The 23,459-nt window shown below is 42.5% G+C and overlaps 1 protein-coding gene across 1 annotated transcript; it reads left to right on the top strand.

Moving 5' to 3' along the window:
- Window positions 1-6,949: 6,949 nt before the first annotated feature.
- Window positions 6,950-20,356, top strand: SNX30 (sorting nexin family member 30; the record flags this gene model as incomplete). The annotated part of the gene is made up of 5 exons (XM_010077483.1): window positions 6,950-7,138; window positions 13,047-13,157; window positions 16,714-16,872; window positions 19,233-19,428; window positions 20,079-20,356. Coding segments are annotated over 5 exons (933 nt in total), but the record flags the coding sequence as incomplete, so codon positions are not given.
- Window positions 20,357-23,459: the final 3,103 nt, after the last annotated feature.

Consider the following 23,459-nt stretch of genomic DNA (forward strand, 5'->3'; position numbering starts at 1 on the left):
CCATCAAGACTAGGAAAAGAGGCCACCCTATTAAGGACTCTGTGGGAAGACAGACATATAGCCAGATGGCATGAACAGATGGTCTGATGTGGTACTTGACATCTTCTTGTGACACCGTCTTTACCCCCATGTACAGGAAGGCTGAAACTGAGCCGTATTGTAGATAAGTTCCTGAAGACTTCAGAAACAGAGGTAGGAGATGGATTATTGCTCTGGCTGAAAATGCTGCTTGCAGGAAGTGCTTCTATACCCACATTTGTGCTCTTCTTATCCTAACTGTGATGACTTATGAGAAAACAAACCACAAAGTAAAATAATCTGTTTTATAAAACTTGGCTGTTAGCCTCAGGAAAGAGGTAGGAATCCCATTACCTGCATGAGAAAGCTTAGAAAGTGCTCCTGTCAGTCATGTAGTGTCTCTGAAGCTTGTTCCAGTGTTTCTCTGTCCAACCAAAGAGCAAAGAAACACTATTCTGATACCTTTATAAGCAAGAATACTCCTGGTTCTTGAGTGGCACCAAACTTCATACCATTATGATCAGCTGCTGCATCTGAAATTCTTATTTTTTCGGGGATATTGAGGAGTCTGACTCCAGGCAGCTCTGACTGACAGAGCAGAAACACTAGTTTGAGTGATGAACTCCAGAACAAAGTCATCAGACTCGTGGCTTGGCAGCATGCTGTACTCTGACACCTATTTAAAATATCTTGAGAGCAAACTGATCCGGTCTTTATCTAGTGGCTTTTTGCGTAGATGGGCTGAATACCAGTGGTACGGCTGGAACTGTAGAGGTGAAACTTGGACCAGGTGTGATATGCATGCCCCTTTAGAGTTAGGGGCTTTCTGCCCAACACTGCAGGGCCTGCAGGCTTGCTGCATAATACCCTCCAGGGCTAGGAAGTAAAAATCTGGCTTGTGTCCTCAACAACCAGGACTGTCCCTCCTCTACTGACACATTTCCAGGTAAGAGCAAGAAGAATTGCTTCTGATTTGAGCTTAGTCTGTGTTGCTCTTAAAATAGCTTCAGCCTTGCAGTCTGATTCTAGATGATGAATATAGTGGAAAACACTGGCCTCTTCTGAGGGTTTAATCTTGTTCCTTGTGAGTACACCCACACATACTGTACTGTCTTTCCCATTAGTGCAGAAGGATGCCAGGAGCTTGTGTACTTGTAACCACGTAACCTTTCCGAGAAGGGCAGGTCCAGCCTTAGAAGTTGATTCTCTTGGTTTATGTCAAACTGCAACTTAGCACTGTCTTGTTTGTGGATCGGTGTAGAAACATGGTACTTCTTCCTTGGAATTAATAGGGTTTTTTGGAGTTTAACTGTGGGAGCTGTGATATGTGTGTTTTGTTTTGTTGTTTTTTTTTTTTTTAAAAAAAAAACCTTGTAAAACGAGACTGCCCTCTTATCTGCACTTCCCTACTGTGTCTAGAGCATTCTGCCTTCTCTGCAGTCTGGAATCCCCACTTCAGTCACTCATTCCTTAAAGCAGCTGCTGAAAAACAAGTGCAAGAAGAGAGGACATGCAGTATCTCACATCTGCCTCAGATATGTGTGGGGAAACAAAGGTGACCTGTAGTAAACAAAGTATGATGCTGATGCCTGGTGAGAACGAAACTGAACATGTATACAGTAGAAGCAAATGCTTTTTCTCCCTTTGTTCTCCATCTGAAGAGAAGCTTAGGTGTTTGTCTACAGCTGGTATTGGTTAGTAGTCTTTTGTAGACTGGGATTTAATTATACAGATGCTCAGTGTAGTCTTCTGATAGAATATTATGCTGTTAGTGAGAGACGAACTGATCTAGATGGACTGGAGGGTGGAAAGGTGCTTTTTACTTCTGTGCAGAGCTGACCTGTACTTCTGTGCAGAGCTGACCTGTACAAGGCAGTGTCACAGAACTCTAGAAACAAAAAATACCTGCTTTCAAAACTTGTTAGGATGAGACAAATGGTGCTGTGAACAGGTCTGAAAGCCAAGTTAATGCAGGCTTTCATAGGGTTCTTGGGAATACGTACTTCTAAACCACTTCAGTTTCCAGTCACCAGCAGCAATTTTGCTGTGGCTTGTCATGTAAGACTGTTCCAGAAACCGCCTGCAGTCGTTGTGTGGAATCATTGTCCCCTTGACATGATGGTGTCTGTGGTTGTCTCTCCGGGACGTGAATAGCAGAAAAAGCAAGGGGGCTCCATGAAACAGAAGGAGAAAGGTACAGCCAATACCTACAGAATTTTAGACCATTTTTAGCTTTCAAGGGTTGAATCCTGGATGCCTTCTCTGGTGTGTACTACTACAGTGCGGGAGGCTGCCATCCAGAAGACTGAATACCAAGCTCCTGAGGTTTTACTTTGTGTGGATCCAAGCTGCTCTGTAAATCCAGAATCTTGGAAAATTCTTGGACATCAGCTGGAAACTTCCCAACTCATTTTGCATCTTACATGCAGACTTCAAGTTTTTAAAATTCAGATGAATTTTAAGCTTGGATGAAGTGAACTTCTTGATAGATTTAATCTGTTTCTGGGCAGGCTAACTAGTCAAGGTGTTTGGACTGTGTAATACAGAAAAAGAATGTGAAGCTGCTTCCTTACCAGATAGCAGCTGGCATAGTTGGCAGGGCTCGTGCATTTCCAACACAGGCAGTTCATTCAAAAAAAGGATCACAGAATACCAAATGTGCACTGCTAGAGTGATCTGATCTTGTGTGCCCATAAATTTGGGTGTCCTGACGAATTGTACAAACTCCATAGGAACGTGTGAAGAGTCTGCCTGCAGGTGGTTGTACAGTGATGCACAAAAGCTGAGTACTTAACCAGGAGATCATGAACCTGAAAGGCTGAATGTCATACTGTTTCTGCTATAGGTTGTGATCCAGACCTTCTGACTTGCTTCAGCAGGTGACAAAGCTGTGAGACTGGCCTGAGAAGGTCAGGGACAGAGGCTAAAGATCATTGCTCTTTAGTTTAGAAAAAACTTTGAAACCTGATCAAGTCTTCATGGATACTACCTTAGAAGATAGCCTCCTCTCCTCACCGTGGTGGGACTGCTTAGGTTCACGTCAGGCTGACCGTACTGTGAATATGGCTTTTTTTTTTTTTTCTGTGAAGAGCTTTGTGAGCAGTAGGTACCTGCTGGGACTTGGGCTGTGCTGATTTCTGATAATGCAGATAAGTGCTTAAAAAAGGGAGGATGAGCAGCTACTTAGAATCGTAGAGTCATTAAGGCTGGACAAGACCTCAAGGATCGTGAAGTCCAACTGTCAGCCCACACCACCTAACTTACTAAACCATGTCCCTAAGCACCACATCTACACGTTTCTTGAACACCTCCAGGGATGCACCCCCCCCCCCTTCCCGGGCCAGCCTGTTCCAATGCCTGATCACTCTTTCAATGAAGAAATTTTTTCTAATATTTTTTCTAGCCTAAACCTCCCCTGGCACAACTTGAGGCCGTTTGCTCTTGTCCTATCACTTGTTACTTTAGAGAAGAGGCCAGCACCCACCTCACTACAACCTCCTTTCAGGTAGTTGTAGAGAGTGATAAGGTCTCCTCTCAGTGTCTTCTCTAGACTAAACAACCCCAGCTCCCTCAGCTGCTCCTCATAAGACCTGTGCTCCAGACCCTTCACCAGCTTCGTTGCCCTTCTCTGGACCTGCTCCAGCACCTCAATGTCCTTCTTGTGGTGAGGGGCCCAAAACTGAACACAGGATTCAAGGTGCGGCCTCACCAGTGCTGAGTACTGATGCATGATCCCCCGGCACTGAAGTTAAAACTTTTTATTATATAAACCAGTTAATGCTAGTCAGTATTTCAAATGGTTTTGGGTATGAAAACTGCACCAGCAGGTAGAAATGCAGGTGGCTGCAGATCTCCTTTCCTGCTAGGCTCTGCAGGGCATACTCCTCTCTGTCTGTGATGAAAGCAGAATAGAACAGATGATGCGGTCTTGCTTCTGCAACAGCAAAAAAATACCCATAGTCCCATGGAAGAAAGTGCCAGTTAACATGACAAGGAGGTGCTCTGCTGAAAAGATTACAGTCTGAAACAATTTAGATTGTGAGGCCATCTGCTGTGACGCTTCAAAGCCTTCCTCTTTCTAGCAATAGCGTAAAACATCTGCAAACTGATCCTGTCTGCTGTTGAACGAAGGTTCAGCATTCATCCGCATTGTTCCACGTGCAGTAGCTAATGTCCCATTAAGAGGGACAAATAGTTAGCTTCTACCTTGTCCTTCAAGTAGTGAAAACTAGCTAAGGAGCAGGGTGCGATGCCAGCTGTGACTGCCTGGGAGGGTTCTGCCATCACAGATGTGGCAGTAGAGCATGGAAGGGCTTTCAGTGTACGCATCTTCTGTCCTTTCCCCCTGCCACGGCTAGCAGCCCTCCTGCTCCTAACCAGACTTGGTCTAGAAGCTTTACCTGATGTAGATCTGGGGCGTTTCATCCAAAGCTGAGATCAGGTAAAACTGTCACAGCCTTTTATTTTAAGACCTGAGATACCCACCCTTGGTGGATTGAAGTGGATTCCAACCTTCACAGACCTCTGCCCTGTTTAAAAAGTGCAAAACATACTAGTATGATACCGTTATCTCCCAACAGAATTAGTGAGGAAAGTCACTGACTTCATGCAAGTGGCCCAAGCTCCATCTTTTGTCTTTCCTCCAGTTGTTCTGATATCTTCATGCAGAGTTTTCGTATTTCAAGCAGATTCCATCATATTCTTTAAGCTCTCTTTTGGAAGGGTTTTGTTAACCAGCTTTTGACATTCTGTGCAACCAGGCTCTTAAGCTGTTTCCACAAGTTAATTAATTTCCATACTGGAAGCTTAGAATTTGGCTGCAGTTCTGGCACAACTTGTCTTATCCTTATTGCATGTGGGCCACGAAGAGCCCTTTTCCTTTTGGAAACAGGAACAGATTTGTCTACAGCTACTGTGGTATCCCCGGGTTTGCTTTGCTCTTTGCTCAGCCAAATTCTCCTGTTTAGCTGAACTGCAGATTTTCTGAAGCCATCTCCTATTGCTAATCTTATCCTGTCTTCTGCTTATTGTGCTTGTGTAACTCCAGCAGAACTCCTTATCCGCTGAGTTATTGTAGCGTTGCTTCTTCCTGTCCTACATGTTCCTGTTTATGTTGAGTCTGAGCCAGATAGATACTGGTGTAGTTCAAGCTGTCTGCCTCATGCATGAGCTAGCAAGCTGTGCCATGCTCATTCTGCTCTTTTGCCCTCTTAAGAGAGCATTTGAATGCCTACCTTCCGGTTTCTTGCTCACTTGCCAGTTAGATCTGAAGTCTCTCAACTGCTGACATTAGCTAGGAGAATGCATCTAACCTCTCCATTAGCAGACAATAGATTAGATCACCCCTTTCCCACAATGTCTAGGCTAAAGCATTATTCTCCCTACTTCAAAAGGCAGTCCTCAAGGTAAAGAGCTATACTTCCACAGTTGTGCAGAACTGCAATAGGCAGAGGGCTGTCTGTAAAATCCCATGATGGGTTTGTAACAAAGACTGGTAGGAACTTAACCCTGTTCTTAGCCATTGTCCAAGGCAGACCTTTGTAAATAGCTTTAACTTTAAGCTCTCGCTTGCAATTCTGAACCCTTGAACAAAGGAGGACTTCTTTTGAAGACAGGGACTACCCTTGTCCAGCTGGAACATAAACTGCAATTGCTGAAGCAATACTGCTGGACAAAGAGGATCTTACCTGAACAGGATTGCTTTGCTAAGATTACATGTTTCATTTAGCCACTTAAAGGCTGCATGAAGCTGGGGCTAAGTGGTAATTCTAGAACTAAAACACTTCTAGTTAATGTGCTGCTTAGCTGTAGTGATGTTTCTCTGTCTAGCAACCAGAGGAACCTTTGTCCTTACAAGGGAAGCATTCTGTGGATAAATCTGTTCTAGTGCTACCAGTTAAAACAAACAACCAACAAACCTCATGTCTTCTTTGAAAAGAAGAGCAGTGGATCTTTGGGACTTTCTAATACTGTTGTCAGATGTTCCTACGTATTACAAATCTTGTCATGTGCTGTCAGCTTCCTGTGCTACAAAACCAGAGCAGAGAACGTGTGAAGTTGTGCAAAGTGGAATAACCACTAGCTGTATGGAATAGTTGGTCTGTATCAAAGTGTGAGACTGGAAGGTGTGGGAATGCACCAAGTTGGTTATAAAGTTGTGGGTTTTTTTTCCCCTGCTGCTGAGTTGGTTTCAAGGGATTACAGACTTCTCAAACCTTTGTGTGTCTCTTCCTAAAATAGCCACTTGCTGGTTTCTTCAGCCTCTGTCTTCCCAAGGCACTGGATTATGCTCTTGGAGTGGGGAGGATGGGAACAGAGAGCTCTCCAAGCAAAACTGTGTTTTCATTGGCCTTTGGACTTCAAAAGGGAGATGTGCATAGACACTGGTACTGGAGTGTGTGATCTGTAATACAATGATGGCAATTCAGTCTTTGCTGTACACGTGTGGAAGTTAATGGGCTTGGTGGGAAGCCTCTGATGCAAGCTTGCCCTCCTTCCTCTACTGTAGGAGTCTCCAGAGGTGAAAGCTGCCTGCATTCCAGTCAACTAAACTGCTCCTACTTTGCCTGAAGCTTTTCTTTCAAGTAGGGCTCTTGATTTGCCTAGCTGTTTTGTTTTCAGAATCTATGCTGATTCAGTCTCAGAATGCTGCTTCTTCCTCATGAATAGAAACCAGGTTGCGCCACACTAAGGGGAGGTAGGATGGTAATGTGCTTTCTTGTTGACTTGTGGAACAGCAGGACAACCTAATGCTCAAAGCCCAGACCTTAGGGGATTGCCCAGGTGTTCTGGAAAACGGTGATCCTTGGAGCTGCTGAAATAAATAGCCCTTGTAATAGATCAGTGAAGCTTGTCAGTGGCATTTTTGAACACTGTGTTTTACAGTCTGTTCACTTACTAAAACCTTGCTGTTTTTTCCTCTCCAATGCAGGATCTAAGTTTACCCAATGGCACACCTGTGGACACTTCTAGCCCAGCCTCTTCCTCATCTCTCCTCAACAGACTGCAGCTGGATGATGACTTGGATGGGGAAACAAGAGACCTCTTTGTGACTGTTGATGATCCCAAAAAACACGTGTGCACAATGGAGACATATATCACATACAGGGTTACAACAAAGGTACAAACAAACATTCTCTTTTCCTAGTACTTTTTTCTTTGGGGAGGTTTATCTTTTTAGGGTGTGTTCTGGATGTCTGTGCCTTGCACTGTGTTTCCTTAAGGGCAAGAACTTGGTGTCTTTCAGTGCCTTGTGAATGTGTTGAAGGTGTGACTTCTTTTAGCAGAACTGTTACTACTGCAGTATGTGAAACTATGCAAAACTTTTCATGTGTCAGCTTAGATTTTTGTCTCTGACTTAAATAGAACTGTTTGTAAACTTGCAAGGCCAGTTTCTTTCACTAACTTGAAAGTTTGTTCATGTAAAGTAATCTGACATGCATTTGGTTTGAGTTACCTGCCCTGAAGGGGAATGTGCCTTGTTGATTCACTGTTAATCATATCACATTTTGTGTCTATCCTTTTCTGAAATGCTTTAAGCTTGTTGCTTCAAGTGTTTACCATGCTTTCTCTATCAGCCACTTAAGCTAAATCATCATCTTGACCCTCAACTGTAAGCTAGCTTCCATGCAGTTGTTGGTACAGAAGGCTGTGTAGCTGCTGCTAAAACTAAGTAGCCTAAGAACGCTACTACCAAAAGAAATATGCTAGAGATTTTTTTCAGCATGTGTTGTAGTTCAATCATTAATGCACTATTTCCTATTAATTACACTAATAGGAAAAAGGGTCTGACAAGTCTGCAGCACTCACAACTGGAAAGCTGATTTCTGTTAACTAGCTCAGTCTCATTAGCATCATCTCCTAGGTGATGCTGACATCTGTTTTGGGCTCTTGTAGTTACCTAAGGCAAAAAATGTTCACTAACTTCACTAGGAATATAGTTGTCCAAAAGACTAACATTCCTCTGGCCTGGTTACATTGCACTATATACTGGAGAATGTATTTTTCTTTGATATAAGGATGCCTTTACAGGCCACAGATAACTTTTTTTTCAAAATGTCTACTCCAAAGTTCCTCTTTAAGGCTGCATAGGAGAAAATGTGGTTTCTGGAAAGCAGTAGCTACCTCTTAATGCATGTTTAACGTTGGCCTGTCATTCTTAGTTGCTCTAAGTGTCTTAATCTTGCAAGAAATGCTGTATCTTAACTACTAGAAAATGCTAAGAAGTATTGTAGGAAACTTGTGTACTTGGAGCAACATAGCCTTCAGGTATTACATGATCGGAAGGAGAAGGAAGCACAAAATGAGATGCAACTTTCCACAGGCTAATGGCTAAAGTTGGCTAAAGCTGTTTCTCCCTTAAACTAAGACCCAATTATTCTGCCAAGATAAAATATCTCTATGCAGTAGCACCCTAATAATGTTACCCTGTTTGGAAACCTGTGTTCATACAAGGGTTCCCTTCCCTCTTAAAGCAGAACTCTGGAACGTGGGTAAGGCATTTGCTGTGTTTAGATGAGATGTATTACACAACAGTGTCTTTTTTTTTAAATAAAAAAAACCTCATCCTGTACTTCTGATTTGGCATATCTGCCTACCTGTCTGTTAATAATTAATTTGGGATCTCACTGTAGCACATAAATCTGCTACATCATAGCATTACAATACTCTTGTGAAAAAGTGCATGGTTTATTCTTATCAATCGCCACAAAAGCCTCACTCACTTCTTTGGGTTTCTTATTCTTGTAAACTTCTGGCTAACCTCTGTTACTATCTACCATTGTTTTAAAAACAGCTGTTTGGAAGACTAACAGTACTAATGGTCTGACTCATTCTTGCCATACAAACCAAGGCCTCTTTGATGCGAAGCTAATTGCCCAATCAGCCATTGTAGCTGAAAACAGTAATTAAACATGGCAAAAAAGCTGCACAGGAATAATTCCTAGACAGTGATGAGGATGAGTGTTGATACTGGCACCTCAAAGGTTCAGGTAAACAGAGGTCCTAGAATGAGTTATGCTGAAGGCTTCCTTGCTGTGAAAAGCAGCATCACTAGGTGGAAGACGGGAATCTAATTGTTGGTGCTGTGATGTGCATTGGTGGCTGTGACTGCACACCACTGTAGGGAAGAGTGTGACCTGACTACAGTCTTGGTTTTGTGTTATGTGGGGTTTTTAAAAATTTCTTCAGGAAGGTCCTTCATCTGAAGAACAAAAAATGAGAAGTCTTGCAGTATGCCCCAGACTTCCCGTCTGCTGATACCTTTGTCAGCAGGTGGTGGTGGTGGCTGAGAAGGGGTCCAAAGCATTTGGCCCAAAACAATGGCTTGCAGGGAAGCTGAGAAGAAAGGTTAGTTTACTTGGTCCTGCTTGTGCTTCTGCTTTCACAGCTTGCTAGTAAAAGCCAGGTAGCATTTCCCAGCCTGTCTTCTGGAAGAACACATTTAAAGAATGTAACAGGAACCCCCAAAATAATGGGGATAGTGATTAAGACCTGGGTCTCTTAACTGCTTCATACTCTTGTTTTCTTCTTGCTGAGAGCAGTTTTCTTGCACAAGGAGGCTGGTGAAACTTGTGCTGGAACTTGATCTTGTCTGTGATGATTGAAGTGTCTTGGGTGTTCTTGATGATATACCTTCATACTCTTTGAATGGTCTGATGTGCACTCTAGATGGATTTTATCAAGCAGATCTGTCTGAAGAGGGAGAGGGAGAATAAAGCTTAGCCTTATATTATATTGTCATCTTTCCCAAGGGAATCATAAGTGAGCATACTTCAAACTTCGCTTTTGTGGTACTTTCTAGGATGACAGGCTGCCTTCTGTGCCTTTTCCCATAGAGGTCTGAGCAGTTGTGTGCCATTGCTCAGAGTCATGTAGTTTATCTGCAGGCTTGAAGGGGGAGGCTTTCAAACATGTCAATGCTGAACTGGAGGTCTTGTTTTCTTTTCCCTGTCCTTCTCCTTCTGCTTCAGTCCATTACCTGAGCGCGTGAAACAGATAGGTTCCTAGAGAGGAGCAGGTATAAGTGGTATGATCTCTTTTTCAAAGAGGGCTAAACTTCAATAGTGGGATGGAAGGGAATCCACCATCAGGTGTAGTGAGGAAGAGACTAGAACTATGATACAAAAATACTTTAATACAGTCATCACAGGCTAGCTTTAGGTTTGTCTGCTAGCTCCTTTCAAGAAAGACAAGAATCTTGCCCAAGACCAAAACTTGGTGATTGCCTTAATATTGCCTCAAGTTAAAACTGTTCCAACAACAGAGGTAAAAAGTATCTGTTACCCTGCCCACTTTCCAGCAAGTAAAACCGAGCCCAGAATACTGCAATGCTGATTTAGTGGAACTGTGCTGGAGTCTTCAGTAAATCACTGGAAATGTCTTGCCCGTTATTTTTGGGAGGTTGAGATCTGCCATATAAGTTTCTCAGATTCCTTTGGGAGAGACACGTGCCCTTGCAAGATGAGATTTATGGTTCCTACTAAGAAAGCAGGAGGAATTGAACTGTGTCAAAACTACAGATGTTTCACTTGCTGTCTTTGGACAGTGGCAAGACCCTCTTCCCTTTTGCGTGCAGTCTGGAAAAAATAACTTGTGCTAAGCTAATGAATGGTTTGATCTGAGGTCCAAATTCTTTCAGCATTAGTGAGGTGTTGTTAAAAACTTGAAGGGCCCTTATGTTCTCTCCAAATAAGTCTTTGAAACGCTTATTTGCTCTCTAGACTTGCAATCCCATACAGCAAACACTGAAATGCTGATGACTATGATGTGTTTTCATCTGCCTCCCTCTGAGGAACAAAACCTGATATATGGAAAACTTTGCAAATCTGTTTGTGATGTAAAGGCAGCAGGAGCAGTTTGCTAGACATAGCAATAATTATTGTAAAGTTTGTGCACTGGGACTTTACCCAGTTTTCATACTTGTAGACTAAATAGTACCTATACAGTTTTCCTTAACTGTTAGCAGAATACAGGTTAATAAGATTTTCAGCACTAACAGATGGGAGACTTTACCATCATCCTTGTGCTACAGTGACAGTGTAGTGATTATTCTTGTTCACTTACTGTCTGGTCTCTTTTAAGAGGCCTTTGCCCAGTGACAAACAGTTCACAAAAGCTCTCCCTACTACTAAATTGTTACTTTTTTTTCAATTTCAGATAGTCTGCTGCAAGGCTGAGGTATAGCTACCCTATTAACAGAACAAAGCAGTCAGCAACACTGACTGATGAGGGCTGTCTACGTGTGTGTGAATTATCTTGTTCTAGCAAAATGCCATTCAGTCTTTTAACTTGAAACAAGTGAAAAAGGCTTATATGAAGTCTCAGAAGTTTCATTTATAGTGTGGCACTCTAACATGTTAAGTAAGCTGGTGTTACTCTGAGGTGTAGCTGAGTAAAGCACAAATCCACAGTGGATATCTAGGTCTTGGTAGTCCCTCATCTACAAACAAACTGCTCCATTGGTGAGCATTTATTGTGTTAGTCCATGGACTAATATGCATGTATGTCTCTTACTATAGCTAGCAGGTCACAGGAGCAGACGAGGTTAGCTCAGTTTCTTTTTTTCTGTCTCTTCATGCCTGCCTGTTCTAGAAACCAAAACATCTCATAGGTAATATCACACTAGCATGCTGTTTGTAGCACATCAGAGCTACTGTTCTGTTGGTAGTGTACTAAGGCTGCTGGCTTCCCCCTAGAAAGAGATTTCTGGTATAGAACTTGCACAGGATTCCCAGTGGGGATTGGTGGGAGTAATGTGCAGTTAATTCAAGAGTTGGAGCCATCCATAGAGGAAATGAAGAGGCTTTTTTTTTTTTTTAAAAGGCTGATACTTTGTTCTTTCCAAATATGCGGCAGTTGCTTTTGGTCTGGAAGCAAATACAGTATCTCGACTGGAATTTAGCAGGTAGTTGTAGTGGCTGTGAGTGACAAAGCAACCTAGTGCCACTTCAAAGCTAGGAGAGCTAGTGCATTCGATCTCTAGCTGTAGACATGTAGTGTGTTGGCACTGCAGCATCACCTTCCTTGCAAGATAGTCTTGATGCTGCTAGTAACTTCAGGATAGCTCTCAAGGCTTCTGTGTGAGCTGTGCTTCTCAGTGGGACGAAGTGACAAAGGACATCTACCTTCACATCTGCCTTCCAATCAGGGCTATCACAATAGCAGGCTCTTTAGGAGAGAGTGTACGCAATTTCATTAGTGCTTTCAGGCAGTTACAATACATGCTGTGCAAGCAGCCCCATGCGGTCAGCTTTTCAGGCTATGGACTGTTTGAAGACGGGATAAAACATTTGCCAGCAGTTTATCTGCATACTTACCTTCTGTCTCAAGCTTGTAATTGCAAGTTTAACTCTGTGTTTAAAGAATGAAGACTTCAAAGATTTGATTTAATGTACTCGTATCTCTAATCAGGCATACATGAACTTAATGTAAACAAACTTCTTTCTACCTCTCAGAAATCAACAAAAACGGTCCTTTGGCAAACGTAGCAATGGCTTATGTTCCAATCCTTTAGCCTTGAAGGACTGTGATAAGCCTGTCACTTCTGGAATATGGGGCAGTAATGAAACTTTTTCACCCATGGTTAATGCATCTCATAGAATAAACAAGACATTAAATATATTTGCTTTTAATTCATGTTGGCTAAAATAGTCTCGTCCTTGGAACGACGATCTCATACAGTCTTCCCTGCAAACTTGTAACTACCAAGAGATTAACATGGTGCACAGTACTCTGCTTTCCACAAACTTCTCCCATGAAGTTTATATGAGCAGAACATGTAATGAAGTATGAAGAGATCTGAAGAACTCATCACCTCTAAGTAATAATTTTTCTTATTGCTGGCTTTCCCACTGCTTGCAAGGCCCAAAGATATTATTCTCATGCTGGCTGCAAACAAGATTTTGGGGATGGATTACCCAGGCAAGGGGTCCTCAGCCTTGCCTGTGGTGGCTGTACTGCATTTGCTGCTCAGCTCTGAAGTGAGATGTTTCGGTGCACACTAAGCATATCCTGTTCTTCTTTTCCAGACCACGCGAGCAGAGTTTGATTTGCCAGAGTATTCTGTCCGCCGACGGTACCAGGACTTCGACTGGTTGAGAAACAAGTTGGAAGAGTCTCAGCCAACGCATCTCATTCCCGTAGGTAGTAAGCTAGAATCTGCTATTAAGGACAGTTCTGTATCTGCCTGCCAATTGTGATATTTTGGTGATATGTCTCTTTAGATTTAAATGCAGTACTTCATTCTCTTCTAGTACTTAGATTTAAATACGGTACTTCATTCTCTTCTAGTATTTAGATATAGATACGGTACTTCATTCTCTTCTAGTGAAGTGGGAAGACCTTGCCATTCTTGACTGATGATGAAGCTTACTTTTCTTGGGGGGAACACCTGAGAGGTGAGCTTTGGCAGCCTCCTGTAGGGCAGTATACATGGTGTCTGTATTTGTTTTGGTGTAAATGGAATATGCTTCATCTGTTTGCTCAATTATTTTATCTAGATTTCCTGGTGTCTGAGGCTTATGAAAAGCCACACAGGTACTTCAAGTCCTAGTCTCAGTCAGTTTTCAATATGGCCTTTTGAGTTGGTTGTAAAGAGTGTTTTAAAATTATTTGTGCTAACATTTAATAGCACAGACGTAAAAACCTTAGCCTCTGTCTTGGTAGCTATTGCCTGCCTTCAGTAGGCAGAAGTTAAGCTAATATGATCAGCTGGACTACTGCACCCCTTCTTCTTGCTGAAGCTGGCAGTCTGACTGCCTTACATGATATGAAGAGGTTGATGCTGATCTTCAGCAGTCTCTTTTTCATGATGTAGAAGATGTGAAGAGGTAGGAAGCCTGTGAGATCACCACCATGAGCTCTTCTGAACAAAGAAATTAAGAATTTTTGAGGCGAATTGTTGGGAAATAACAACACTGCTAGCATATGTTAGCTTGCCCATCTGGGATGAGGGGGGATGTTTGCTCTCCCTCTCCCAGCAAGCACTGGGCAATGTGAGAAATACTCAGTTAGGCTGTTCCAGGGTAGAGAGCTATTTAAGTCCCTAATTTCTCTGGGACTTGCCTCTAAGTGGAATAATAGCTCAGTCTCTTAAAGATAAGAAATACTTCACAAAATCATGTGACAGCACTAAGTGGCAGCAAATATGTTTACTGAAGGGTAGGGAGAAGAGAGAGAGAGTGTGTGTGCTGGGGTAAGGTGTAGACATGAGATTAATGTTAGGTGGCAAGCCCCTCTTTTCTCCCCCCCTGTTCTCTGAACAGCTGGAACTATCGAGGTTAGGCTTCTGACGATTCTTGAGTGTACTGAGAGGCTACCAGTTGTGCCTGAAGGCTGCAGGGCAATAAATAATAGTCTAGTAGCAGGTGAGTCACAGCGAGGGGATTGAGCTGCTTCGCTGTAACCTGGAATTTGTGGCACAGACAACAGTGAATTTGTCACAAGTGGTCTAATCCTGGACATGAAACTGGCTGCAGAATAAGGCAGTCTCTTAAGGGCCTCTCTTCCAGAAAATCTGGAAGTATAAGGATGCGCTGCCTTCTTTTATCTGCCTACGCACAAGTTTTCACTTACGGAATTTCCTGTTTATCTTCTCCATGCAGTGGTACGGCAGGGAATTTGCTGAATGCTTTATGTGTTTATTGCCTAGAAGTAGATGGGGAGTAGAAGCTAAAGGCAGCTTCAGGTGCACCATGACTCAAGTGTATTCTAAAAGGATGTTTCAAGCCCATCTAAGAGTATCTGTACTTGTAACTGGAGATACTGCAGTCCCTGGAGGCCTTCTGTCTAAATAAATACTGGAAGGGGGTGATATTCCTAATCTCGGTATCATTGACTCTGCCTGAAATCTTCCTGTAACAAGTGATGTGTCTTCTCAGTGCACTGAGTCGTGATAGGAGCCCAAACTAAACTGAATATGAGTTCCTTTCCATCTCTTTGGTTACTGATTTTTACTTTTTTAAAAAAGATCTGAGATTTATTCTGATCTTTTATTTCAAACAACAGTAAAAATGCTCTCAGATCTGTCTCTAGTCTAGAAAGATAAGCCTGACATGGCCAAGGATCTTGTCTTTGGTGGTGTTTGGATACTTGAAGCCATTTCTGGCTACAGTCAACTCCGCTCAGGTGTCACAGCAGGACAAAGTAGACTGTTAAGCTGGAAGACTATAAGGTAGATAAGTAACACATAGTTAAAGCAGGATATCAGTTGCCAGCTGTGTGTAGTGACTACTTGGGATGGACCTCCAAAATCCTAAAATGTAAAGGACTATACTGTCATGCTACAACCAGGTTAAATGGCAAAAGTCTCTGTAATATAAGTGGCACCCTTCTGTGGGTCTCAAATACTCAAACTTTAGTGATTATTCAGTGCCAGTTTGCATGTGTTTGGTTGAACTAGAGTCTTCCAGCTTGTCATTTTTTTGCTGCATATGGTGCTGAGGTAGTGACTTGCTAAAGTATAGAATCCCAGCTAAAGTTTACGAAGCAAAGGAAGAGAAAGTTTCTTCCTCCCTGAAGACTACTGCACCTAAGCATTATTCTTCTGAAGAGGTCTAACTGGAGTGCACCTTACAGTGGTTTAACTAGAATGACTGATCTGAATGCTAAGCATAGTAAGATAAGGTGCAAATTAGAAGAACTAAATATAGTGGTTAAAATGTAGCTGTGTTGCAGCTAAGTCATGCTGGCTGGTTTTTTTTTTTTTTGCCTGTTTTGGTTTTTTTTTTAGGAGGTACAGTCTTCATGTACATCCCACATCAGCTAGGACATGGTGGGAAAGGCATATGCATACACTTTTTTTTTTTCTTTGAATTACTTTTGTCACAGATTTCAGGCGACAAAGACTTGGCAGAGGAGAATCCTGATTCCTGAATTAGGTGAAAATGGCTGTCGTTGCTAGACTAAGAGTGAACAGATGATCTGTCTGGGCGGACTGTTTCACAAGGATAAAATGTGAAGCACAGTCTCAAAACTGGTATTAATCTTGGAATCCATGCTGTCCAGAGTGAAAAAATTTCTACCAGTAGAACAGATCTAGTGGTAGAAATGAGACTAACTGTGCTGAATCTTAAAGAGCTACTTTGGAGCGATACTGTGAAGTCTGGAGCCGAAGTGTAACAGGAGGAGCTGCAGAACTAACAAGTCTGGCGGCAGAGTTGGGCTTACATGTTAAACTGAACTGCAGAGATGAACTGGTGGAGTCAAAATAGGAGTAAGATGAAAGAGTAGATATGTTGGCAGACCTTTGTCGTTTACACGAACACACTGAGGATTGTTGGCTGTGGTAGGTGAGAGTGTGCAAGTGCTTCTGGAAGGCTCCAGCCCGGACTCCTTGACCATTTCGTGTGTCAAGCCTGCTCATCTGTCTTTGTTCCTTTAGAGCTGGAGCTTGGACACAGATAGCAGTAGGGGAGAACACCCTAGGCTATGCTGGAAGTGCTTAGTATGAGTACTGTCTGGGCTTCACTGGTGTGGCTTTCAGCTGAAGCCACTCAGTACAATCACTAGCATTAGGCCAGACCAGCTAAAAGGTAATTGAGAGCACAGCTTGCATCCCATCTGGTATATGGTTCCTGTTAGTAAAAATGACTTCAGTTCCTCTTAAGATTGGAGTTTGATTGCTGTGTGTGTTTCCAAATAGCAGAAGCAGATTTTTGGTCTTCAAATGGTGTGTGTTTTGCTTGTGTCTGACAGCCTCTTCCTGAAAAATTTGTGGTGAAGGGTGTTGTTGATCGCTTTTCTGAAGAATTTGTGGAGACCAGGAGGAAAGCATTAGACAAATTCTTGAAGAGAATAACTGATCACCCAGTGCTTTCTTTTAATGAGCACTTCAACGTGTTTCTCACAGCCAAGGTAAGCCAATAAGTTCCAAACACAGTCATTGACAGGAACGATGGAACAGGCACTTCTGCAGTCTCTTTCAAATGAAGGTAAAAAGGCATTAATAAAACAGCATATGCAGATCAGAACTTCCCCTAAAATACCAGAGAGCTTTTGGGGACCCTAAATGTTGTATGTGACAGACCCCTGTGTGCAACAACTGCATGTGTGCCCTTGGCTTGAAGGGAGGGTGGTCTGCAGATTTACAAATTCAGTTCTCCAAATGTGCTTGTTTTGTATCCGTGTGTCTAGAACATACTCCTCTGATGCAAGAGAGGTTCAGAATGCAGAAAATTGTGGACTTTGTAGAATCCTCGTTTGGGGAAGAGGGAAGTAGGAGAGGAGGAGAGATCTCTCTCTTGCACAAAAGCTTGCAAATTTCTCAACTTTTTCTTGTCTGTGCCTTCTATACTGCTTGCACTTGTTGACCTCAGAACTAATAATGAAGACCTTGTTCATGTTTGTTCTTGGTCAACAACTTCATGCTCATATTCTGCATGGCTCATCCATCAACTGTGCAGTTTTCTTTGTCTGTCTCTTAAACTGCATTTTAAATAAGACAAGGAGGACCTGCAGTCATGGTGGGGTTTGATCTGATAAGCGAGGAGAGCTGTAAAAGCACATCTTTCCAATGTCACATTATGCTAGCTCACTCAGATGTGATGCTTAATTTGAACTCGCTTCAAGCTCGTACTCTGCTTGCTGGTGATGTGACACTTGAACTCCAGTTCCCTTTTATTTTCCCTCCATGGTTAACTTCAGCATTGAAACAAGCCAGAAGGGTTTAGCACTTTGATAGTTAAATGTGAGATGGCTTTGTTCTGCTTTTCGGCTGTCAAAGCATAATGTCACTTTCTTGGCTGTTCACTCATCTTCTCCCAGCCCTGTAAAATTAATGGTAGGGGCTTTATCCCCCGCCCCGGGTAGGTCTTGCCTTGAGAATACAGAGCACCCAAGGCTGCTGAGGGAAAAGGACACATATTCCTCTGGTTGCATCTAGTGCTGGAACCTGCTGTATTGCAGCAGTGATGTGTCAGCTCAGTGTGCTAGGACTTAGGAATTTAGTTACTGCAGAAAGTTATGAGACCACCTTCTGGTTGAAAAAGACAAAACCTTTCTTCAAGTTTCCTGTTTGGACCAGTAAAACACCAGAATGCTTGAGAGAGTGAGTGAATAATTTTGAGTTAAAGTGTCTTTTTTCTGACACTGCTTGCAGGTAGTGCTTAGGGCAGGCAGAATGGAAGAGTCAAGGAACAACTGCATTTAAATACAAACATAATTCAGAATTATTGTAGCTGCTAAGGTGTCAGGTTCTCTTAATCAGACTTATGTTTGACATACACAAGTACTTGGAAAGAACACTGTAGGACGTGTTTTTGAAGATGGCTTTTTTAAAGAATATGTGAGCTTTTAGTCTAGTCTGTAATATCACATCTTGATTCTTGACCTCTACAGGTCTACTTGGTTTGAAAACTTCTCAGGCTGCATGGGATAACCTAGTTGTAGCACTTCAGCCTGTTTTGAGATGTTGAGTAGTGACCTCTGCTGGAAGGAGTAAAATGCAAAACGCACAGCGTTTTGGCTAACTAAAACCATTTTTTTCTGATGTGCTGTAAAAGTGAACTCTGCTGAAGATTGTAGGTAAACAACCTTATTAATGTAGTAGTCTGAATGTTGATTTACGCAAATGTGCGAAGCACTGGCAAGGAAGTTTAAGCTTTCTGTGCAGGCAACATGGCTACATCTGACCCAGCCTATGCTGCAGTCTGTCTTGCAGAGAAGCTATGCTGGTCTCACCATCCTGCACTTCTTCTGTGTACAGTCTTCCTCTGCCTCCTGTCTGACCACACAATAGGTGTGAGGAGGCTGCTGACCAAACAGGCATGCAAATTGTAGCTTGGTACTGGGTCATCAGAGCCAGCTACTACATTTGAATAATACTGGTTTTGTGGGCTATGACTTAAAAGTTAGGTGTGGATGAATGGCATGAACAGTATTGGTGTAAATAGAGCTGTTGATATCACTGCTTCTTGGGTGACAAGTACAGGAAAATGGGAAAGTCTGGCTATGTGCAAAGGTGTACCACTTATTTATAATGTTTCACACCATGATCCTGGATAGCTTATCTCTGTCTAGAGGTACTCCTGAAACTGTGCTCAGCTGTACAATTTATACAAAGTGAGATTTTTTTTTTCTGAGGCTGCATGTCACATGTAGTCTCTTGCCTTCACAAGTTTGGTCTCGTCTGGAAAGTATCCTTTACTGCATTACTCTTATAACATGCAAGTGAAATGTTTCTCAACTGAGTTGTGTTTTTTTTTTTAACTTCATAGGATCTTAATGTGTACAAAAAGCAAGGAATGGCATTGCTGTCAAAGGTGGGGGAGTCTGTCAAATATGTTACAGGAGGCTACAAATTAAGAAGTCGGCCACTGGAGTTTGCTGCCATTGGAGAGTATCTAGACACATTCTCACTAAAGCTTGGTACCATTGACAGAATAGCACAGCGGATTATCAAGGAACAGTTGGGTAAGGACACAAGGTGCTCTGTGGTAATACCTCAGTGTGAGTGCTCTGTATCTTGTTCTGGTTGATGGCATGACCAAGACACTTGTGTCAATGATTCTGGCTTGTAATGAGACAGACGCAGAGCAAAATTGAATGCCTCTTGCAGACTTAAAACATGCCCAAAGCCTAACACAGTATCTTATCCTAGCTCAACTCTCCAAATATTTTTAAAAAATTGCTCTTGTTGTTATTCCAACCTACTTTCTTACTAGACTTATTTTTGGAAGGACTTTTGGGAGGGGGAAAAGCCTGTAGATTCAGTTTGGAGGAGTACAGATGGACATCCTAGATGATGATTAACCTGTACAGACCTGTCTTAGCAGAGCTAATTTTTACATATGTTTTTACAAGAAAGACTGTGGCTACTGCAGAAATGCAAGTTTCTTTGTATTGGAAGCTTGTAGAATGGTCAGTTAAGCAGGAGGCAAACTGGACTTGTCACCTGTACAGCCACAGGGCTCTGTCTATTATGATGCTAATGCAACACAAAACTCCTGGGAGAGTTAACAGTTTGCTAAGCTTGGTGTGTAGTTTCTCTTGTTTGGTATGTTTGCAGATTCTTGTGCCTCACTCTTACTCTCTTAATCTACTTTTCCATCTGCCTTTTGCAGAGTACTTGGTGGAACTACGAGAATATGGACCTGTTTATTCAACCTGGGGAGGGCTGGAGGTTGAGCTATCAGAGCCACTGGAAGGGGTGTCTGCCTGTATTGGGAACTGCTGCACAGCTCTGGAAGAACTCAGTGAAGACATGACGGAAGACTTCCTGCCTGTACTTAGGGAATATATCTTGTACTCTGAGTCAATGAAGGTAAAGAGAGCCCTGTGGAAGGAAACACTGTCATTGTGTTTGTGTGGGATGATATATCAGCCAGTTCGTTCTTTCTAACAGCAAGCAGGGTTGGTGGTGCGAAAAGTGGGGAAGTAAATAATACATTAAGTAGGAGGATGTTTTCATAATCAAAACAAAATTAGGTATGTTTAATAGCAGGGTACTGCATAGGTAGCATTATCTGTCTGCTGTGCTATGAAGTCAAGCTACGGTCAGTTGTGTTGGGGTGCACACAAAGTGGTGAAGAGTTGCGCCTTCATTGGAGTCGCAGGTGGTACTCCAAGCACAACTTCTGTGGCTGCCTAGAATCTTCTGTTTGAATGGTTAGAAAATCAGTTGTGCCTCAGCTCTTCAGTACGGGGTCAGTGTCTGGCTCCACAGAAAAGGCAGCATTATCAGTTTCTGTCGCTTGTGTGTGGTGGGGTTGGGTGGCTCCTTTTAGAACCACATGTCCAAATGACAGACATTGCTTCCTTTCTGGAACAGAGATACATCTCAACAGGATGTGTCTGTTGTAAAGTTCTGTTACATTCTGTATAGCAAGTAACTGCTTAAAGATATTATTCTGTGACTCTTGATCTCTCTAAGAATCTTACTGCTTATGGAGGAGTAATAAAAGCTATTTCAATGCAGTTTTTATTCCCTTGAAGTTAAGGAGCATTGGTAGTCAATCCCATTGCATGGGGAAAAGAATTACTGAGTTAATTGCACTGAAAACTGAAACCAAGGGCTCTAGTTCAGCTGTTAGAGCTTTTCACTACATGCCCATGGTACAGGACATATTAGCAGTCCCTCTATAGGGTACTAACAGACATATGCCTTCTGAGGACTTTCCACTTTGAACAACTATTACAAGGCTATGGTATGCAATCCTTTAGAGATCTAATAACCCGTTGTGAACCTATAGTCCGAATATGGTAGTCTTCTCTATCTTAATCTTAGTCATCTTGTATTTCTCAAACTGAGAATTGAAACACTTACTTGCAGATTTATTTTCCTAGCTTCAGATGGCTAGTTGTATGGCTCCTGTCTTGCCTGGCTGAAGTATTCCTGCACAAGACTTTGCACTAATTCCCTGAGTATACTCTTTGCTTTTATAGTCATGGTATTGATCCCAGAATAAATTAGGTGTATTTTCTTTACGGGACTGTTAACACCCAAGTATTGCTGGAACACCCTGGGCTGTAGCTGGAAGCCTGGACCCAAGGTGTTCAGACTTACCCTTATTCCGTAGGAAGGGGGGGATGTGTGTACTTAAACAGAGCATGGAGCTAGTGGTTAAAGCTTTTAGGCCAGGACATCTGGCTTTTTATGCTACAAATGCCATGACCTACTGAAGATGGCATCTGAAGTGGCAAGCTGAGTTGTGAGAGGTGCTTTTCACAGATGTGGTGGGGGGAAAAGTTTTTTTAGGCTCAAAAGCAAGGGTTTCTTCAGCTGAAGAGGTACTTCAGGCAGTTAAACACCACTTAGCACAGGGAGACTAGCATTAAGTCTTGCGGCTAGACTACCTGTTGGCTTGGAGGCAGCCCCATTCTAAAAGGGCTCTTGTGAGATGATGGCAAAGACACTAAGTGCAGTTTCCAAGCCAACAAGTAGAACGCTGCTTTCCCTGTGGTAAGTGGTGTTTGACTGCCTGAACTACCTCTTCAGCTGAAGAAACCCTTGCTTTTTAGCTTAATTTTTCGACTGTTGACTTGACTTTCTAGTGCCCTAAAGGATTCACTCTTCCTATGAGTTTTTCTCTGGTGATGGACTGAATGTACGCATTGTGTCAGTGCTTTGGAACTGGTTGGATATAGAAACCACACTTACAAAATAGTAGTTAATAGCAAATAAGGATTATGCCGTTTAGTGTCCAGCTTGGGCATCTCATTAGCTTTACTCTGAAAATCAAGAATAAAAACTATTGCTAGCTGAGGCAGACTGTTCTTATTTTCCTTCCCTCACAAATACCCAGACTGAAATCTTTCAGGTCACAGCAAGTACAGTTTTCTTACGCTAGAAAATACCAGTCTGTTGCTACTTCTGCAGTCAGCAGCTATAGAAGTTTTTCCAGAGTCCATAAAACCAAATAAGTGACTGTAAAGGAGGCTACCCTTGGAGTGCAGGAGGCTTTCTGTTGAAAGGGCTGTTTTCTTCACCAGCAGTGTGGTCTTATTCGTCAGCTGCTGTGAAATTAAAGACTGTTTTGGTCATTTAGAGCCCAGCTTTTGGACAGTATACTTGATGGAAGGTAGTCTTTAGGTACTAGGAGTTCAGTGTAACCTTTATAGCTTTCTCTGTTGCATGCTGTACCCCAGGTATAGGTATGGGAACTTGATTTGTAGAGCAATCTCTAGCTTGGTGAATGTCCCTCAGAGTAGTAACTGCCTCTAGCTTGGTGAATGTCCCTCAGAGTAGTAACTGCCAGGTTGTCTTCACTGTTTGAGATGAATGTTCACCTTAGTGTCTTCAGAAGCACTGTTATACCTGTGGGAACTGCACATATGAAGGCAAAGCCCGGTAGTTCTGCTTGAAAAAAATATTGTTTGACTCCAGGGAAGCCCTGTCTCTGGGTTTGCTTGAAAGGTTTGCGTAAGTGGGGAGAGGCTGGCATTGTGGGCTTGAGTTAAAATGCATGTTGATAGTGTCCAGGAGAGACCTTTTCTAAAACACAGGCCATGTACAAGATGGGAAGACGTCTCAAATCCTGGTTCAGAGATGCCCTTGTCAGCAGGCATGTGGTACCCTGTTTTTTGTGGTGTGCTTGTGTTTCCCAGGGAGGCACGTGCAGAGGACAAACCCCACTCTATATAATTCAGTGCTGATATTAAAATACTACATGAACTCTGTATCCTTAACACAGAAAGGCTTATCAGGTGATGCAGTGCCCAGCTGCGCACTTGGACATTATTTTTAATGTGCGCTTAAAGCAAGCACCACTCTTGGTATATTATTAATATGTACTGGTATATATAGCTAACTGTCTCTCTGAAGGTGTGCAGTAAATGGGGATCTTCTTGTGAGGCCTAGTGGTAGTAGGAAACTATGTGATGTGCAAATAGGATAGGATTGCGATTTGAGAAAGGATGGCAAACTCCTGAAGCTCCTTCAGAGTTATGGGCCAAGGTGAAATGCTTCAACTAAATAATGGAGAATCATAGAATCATTAAGGTTG

Source organism: Pterocles gutturalis, unplaced genomic scaffold (genome assembly GCF_000699245.1).
Source record: "Pterocles gutturalis isolate BGI_N339 unplaced genomic scaffold, ASM69924v1 scaffold48438, whole genome shotgun sequence".
In the NCBI taxonomy this organism is placed as follows: Eukaryota; Metazoa; Chordata; class Aves; order Pterocliformes; family Pteroclidae; genus Pterocles; species Pterocles gutturalis.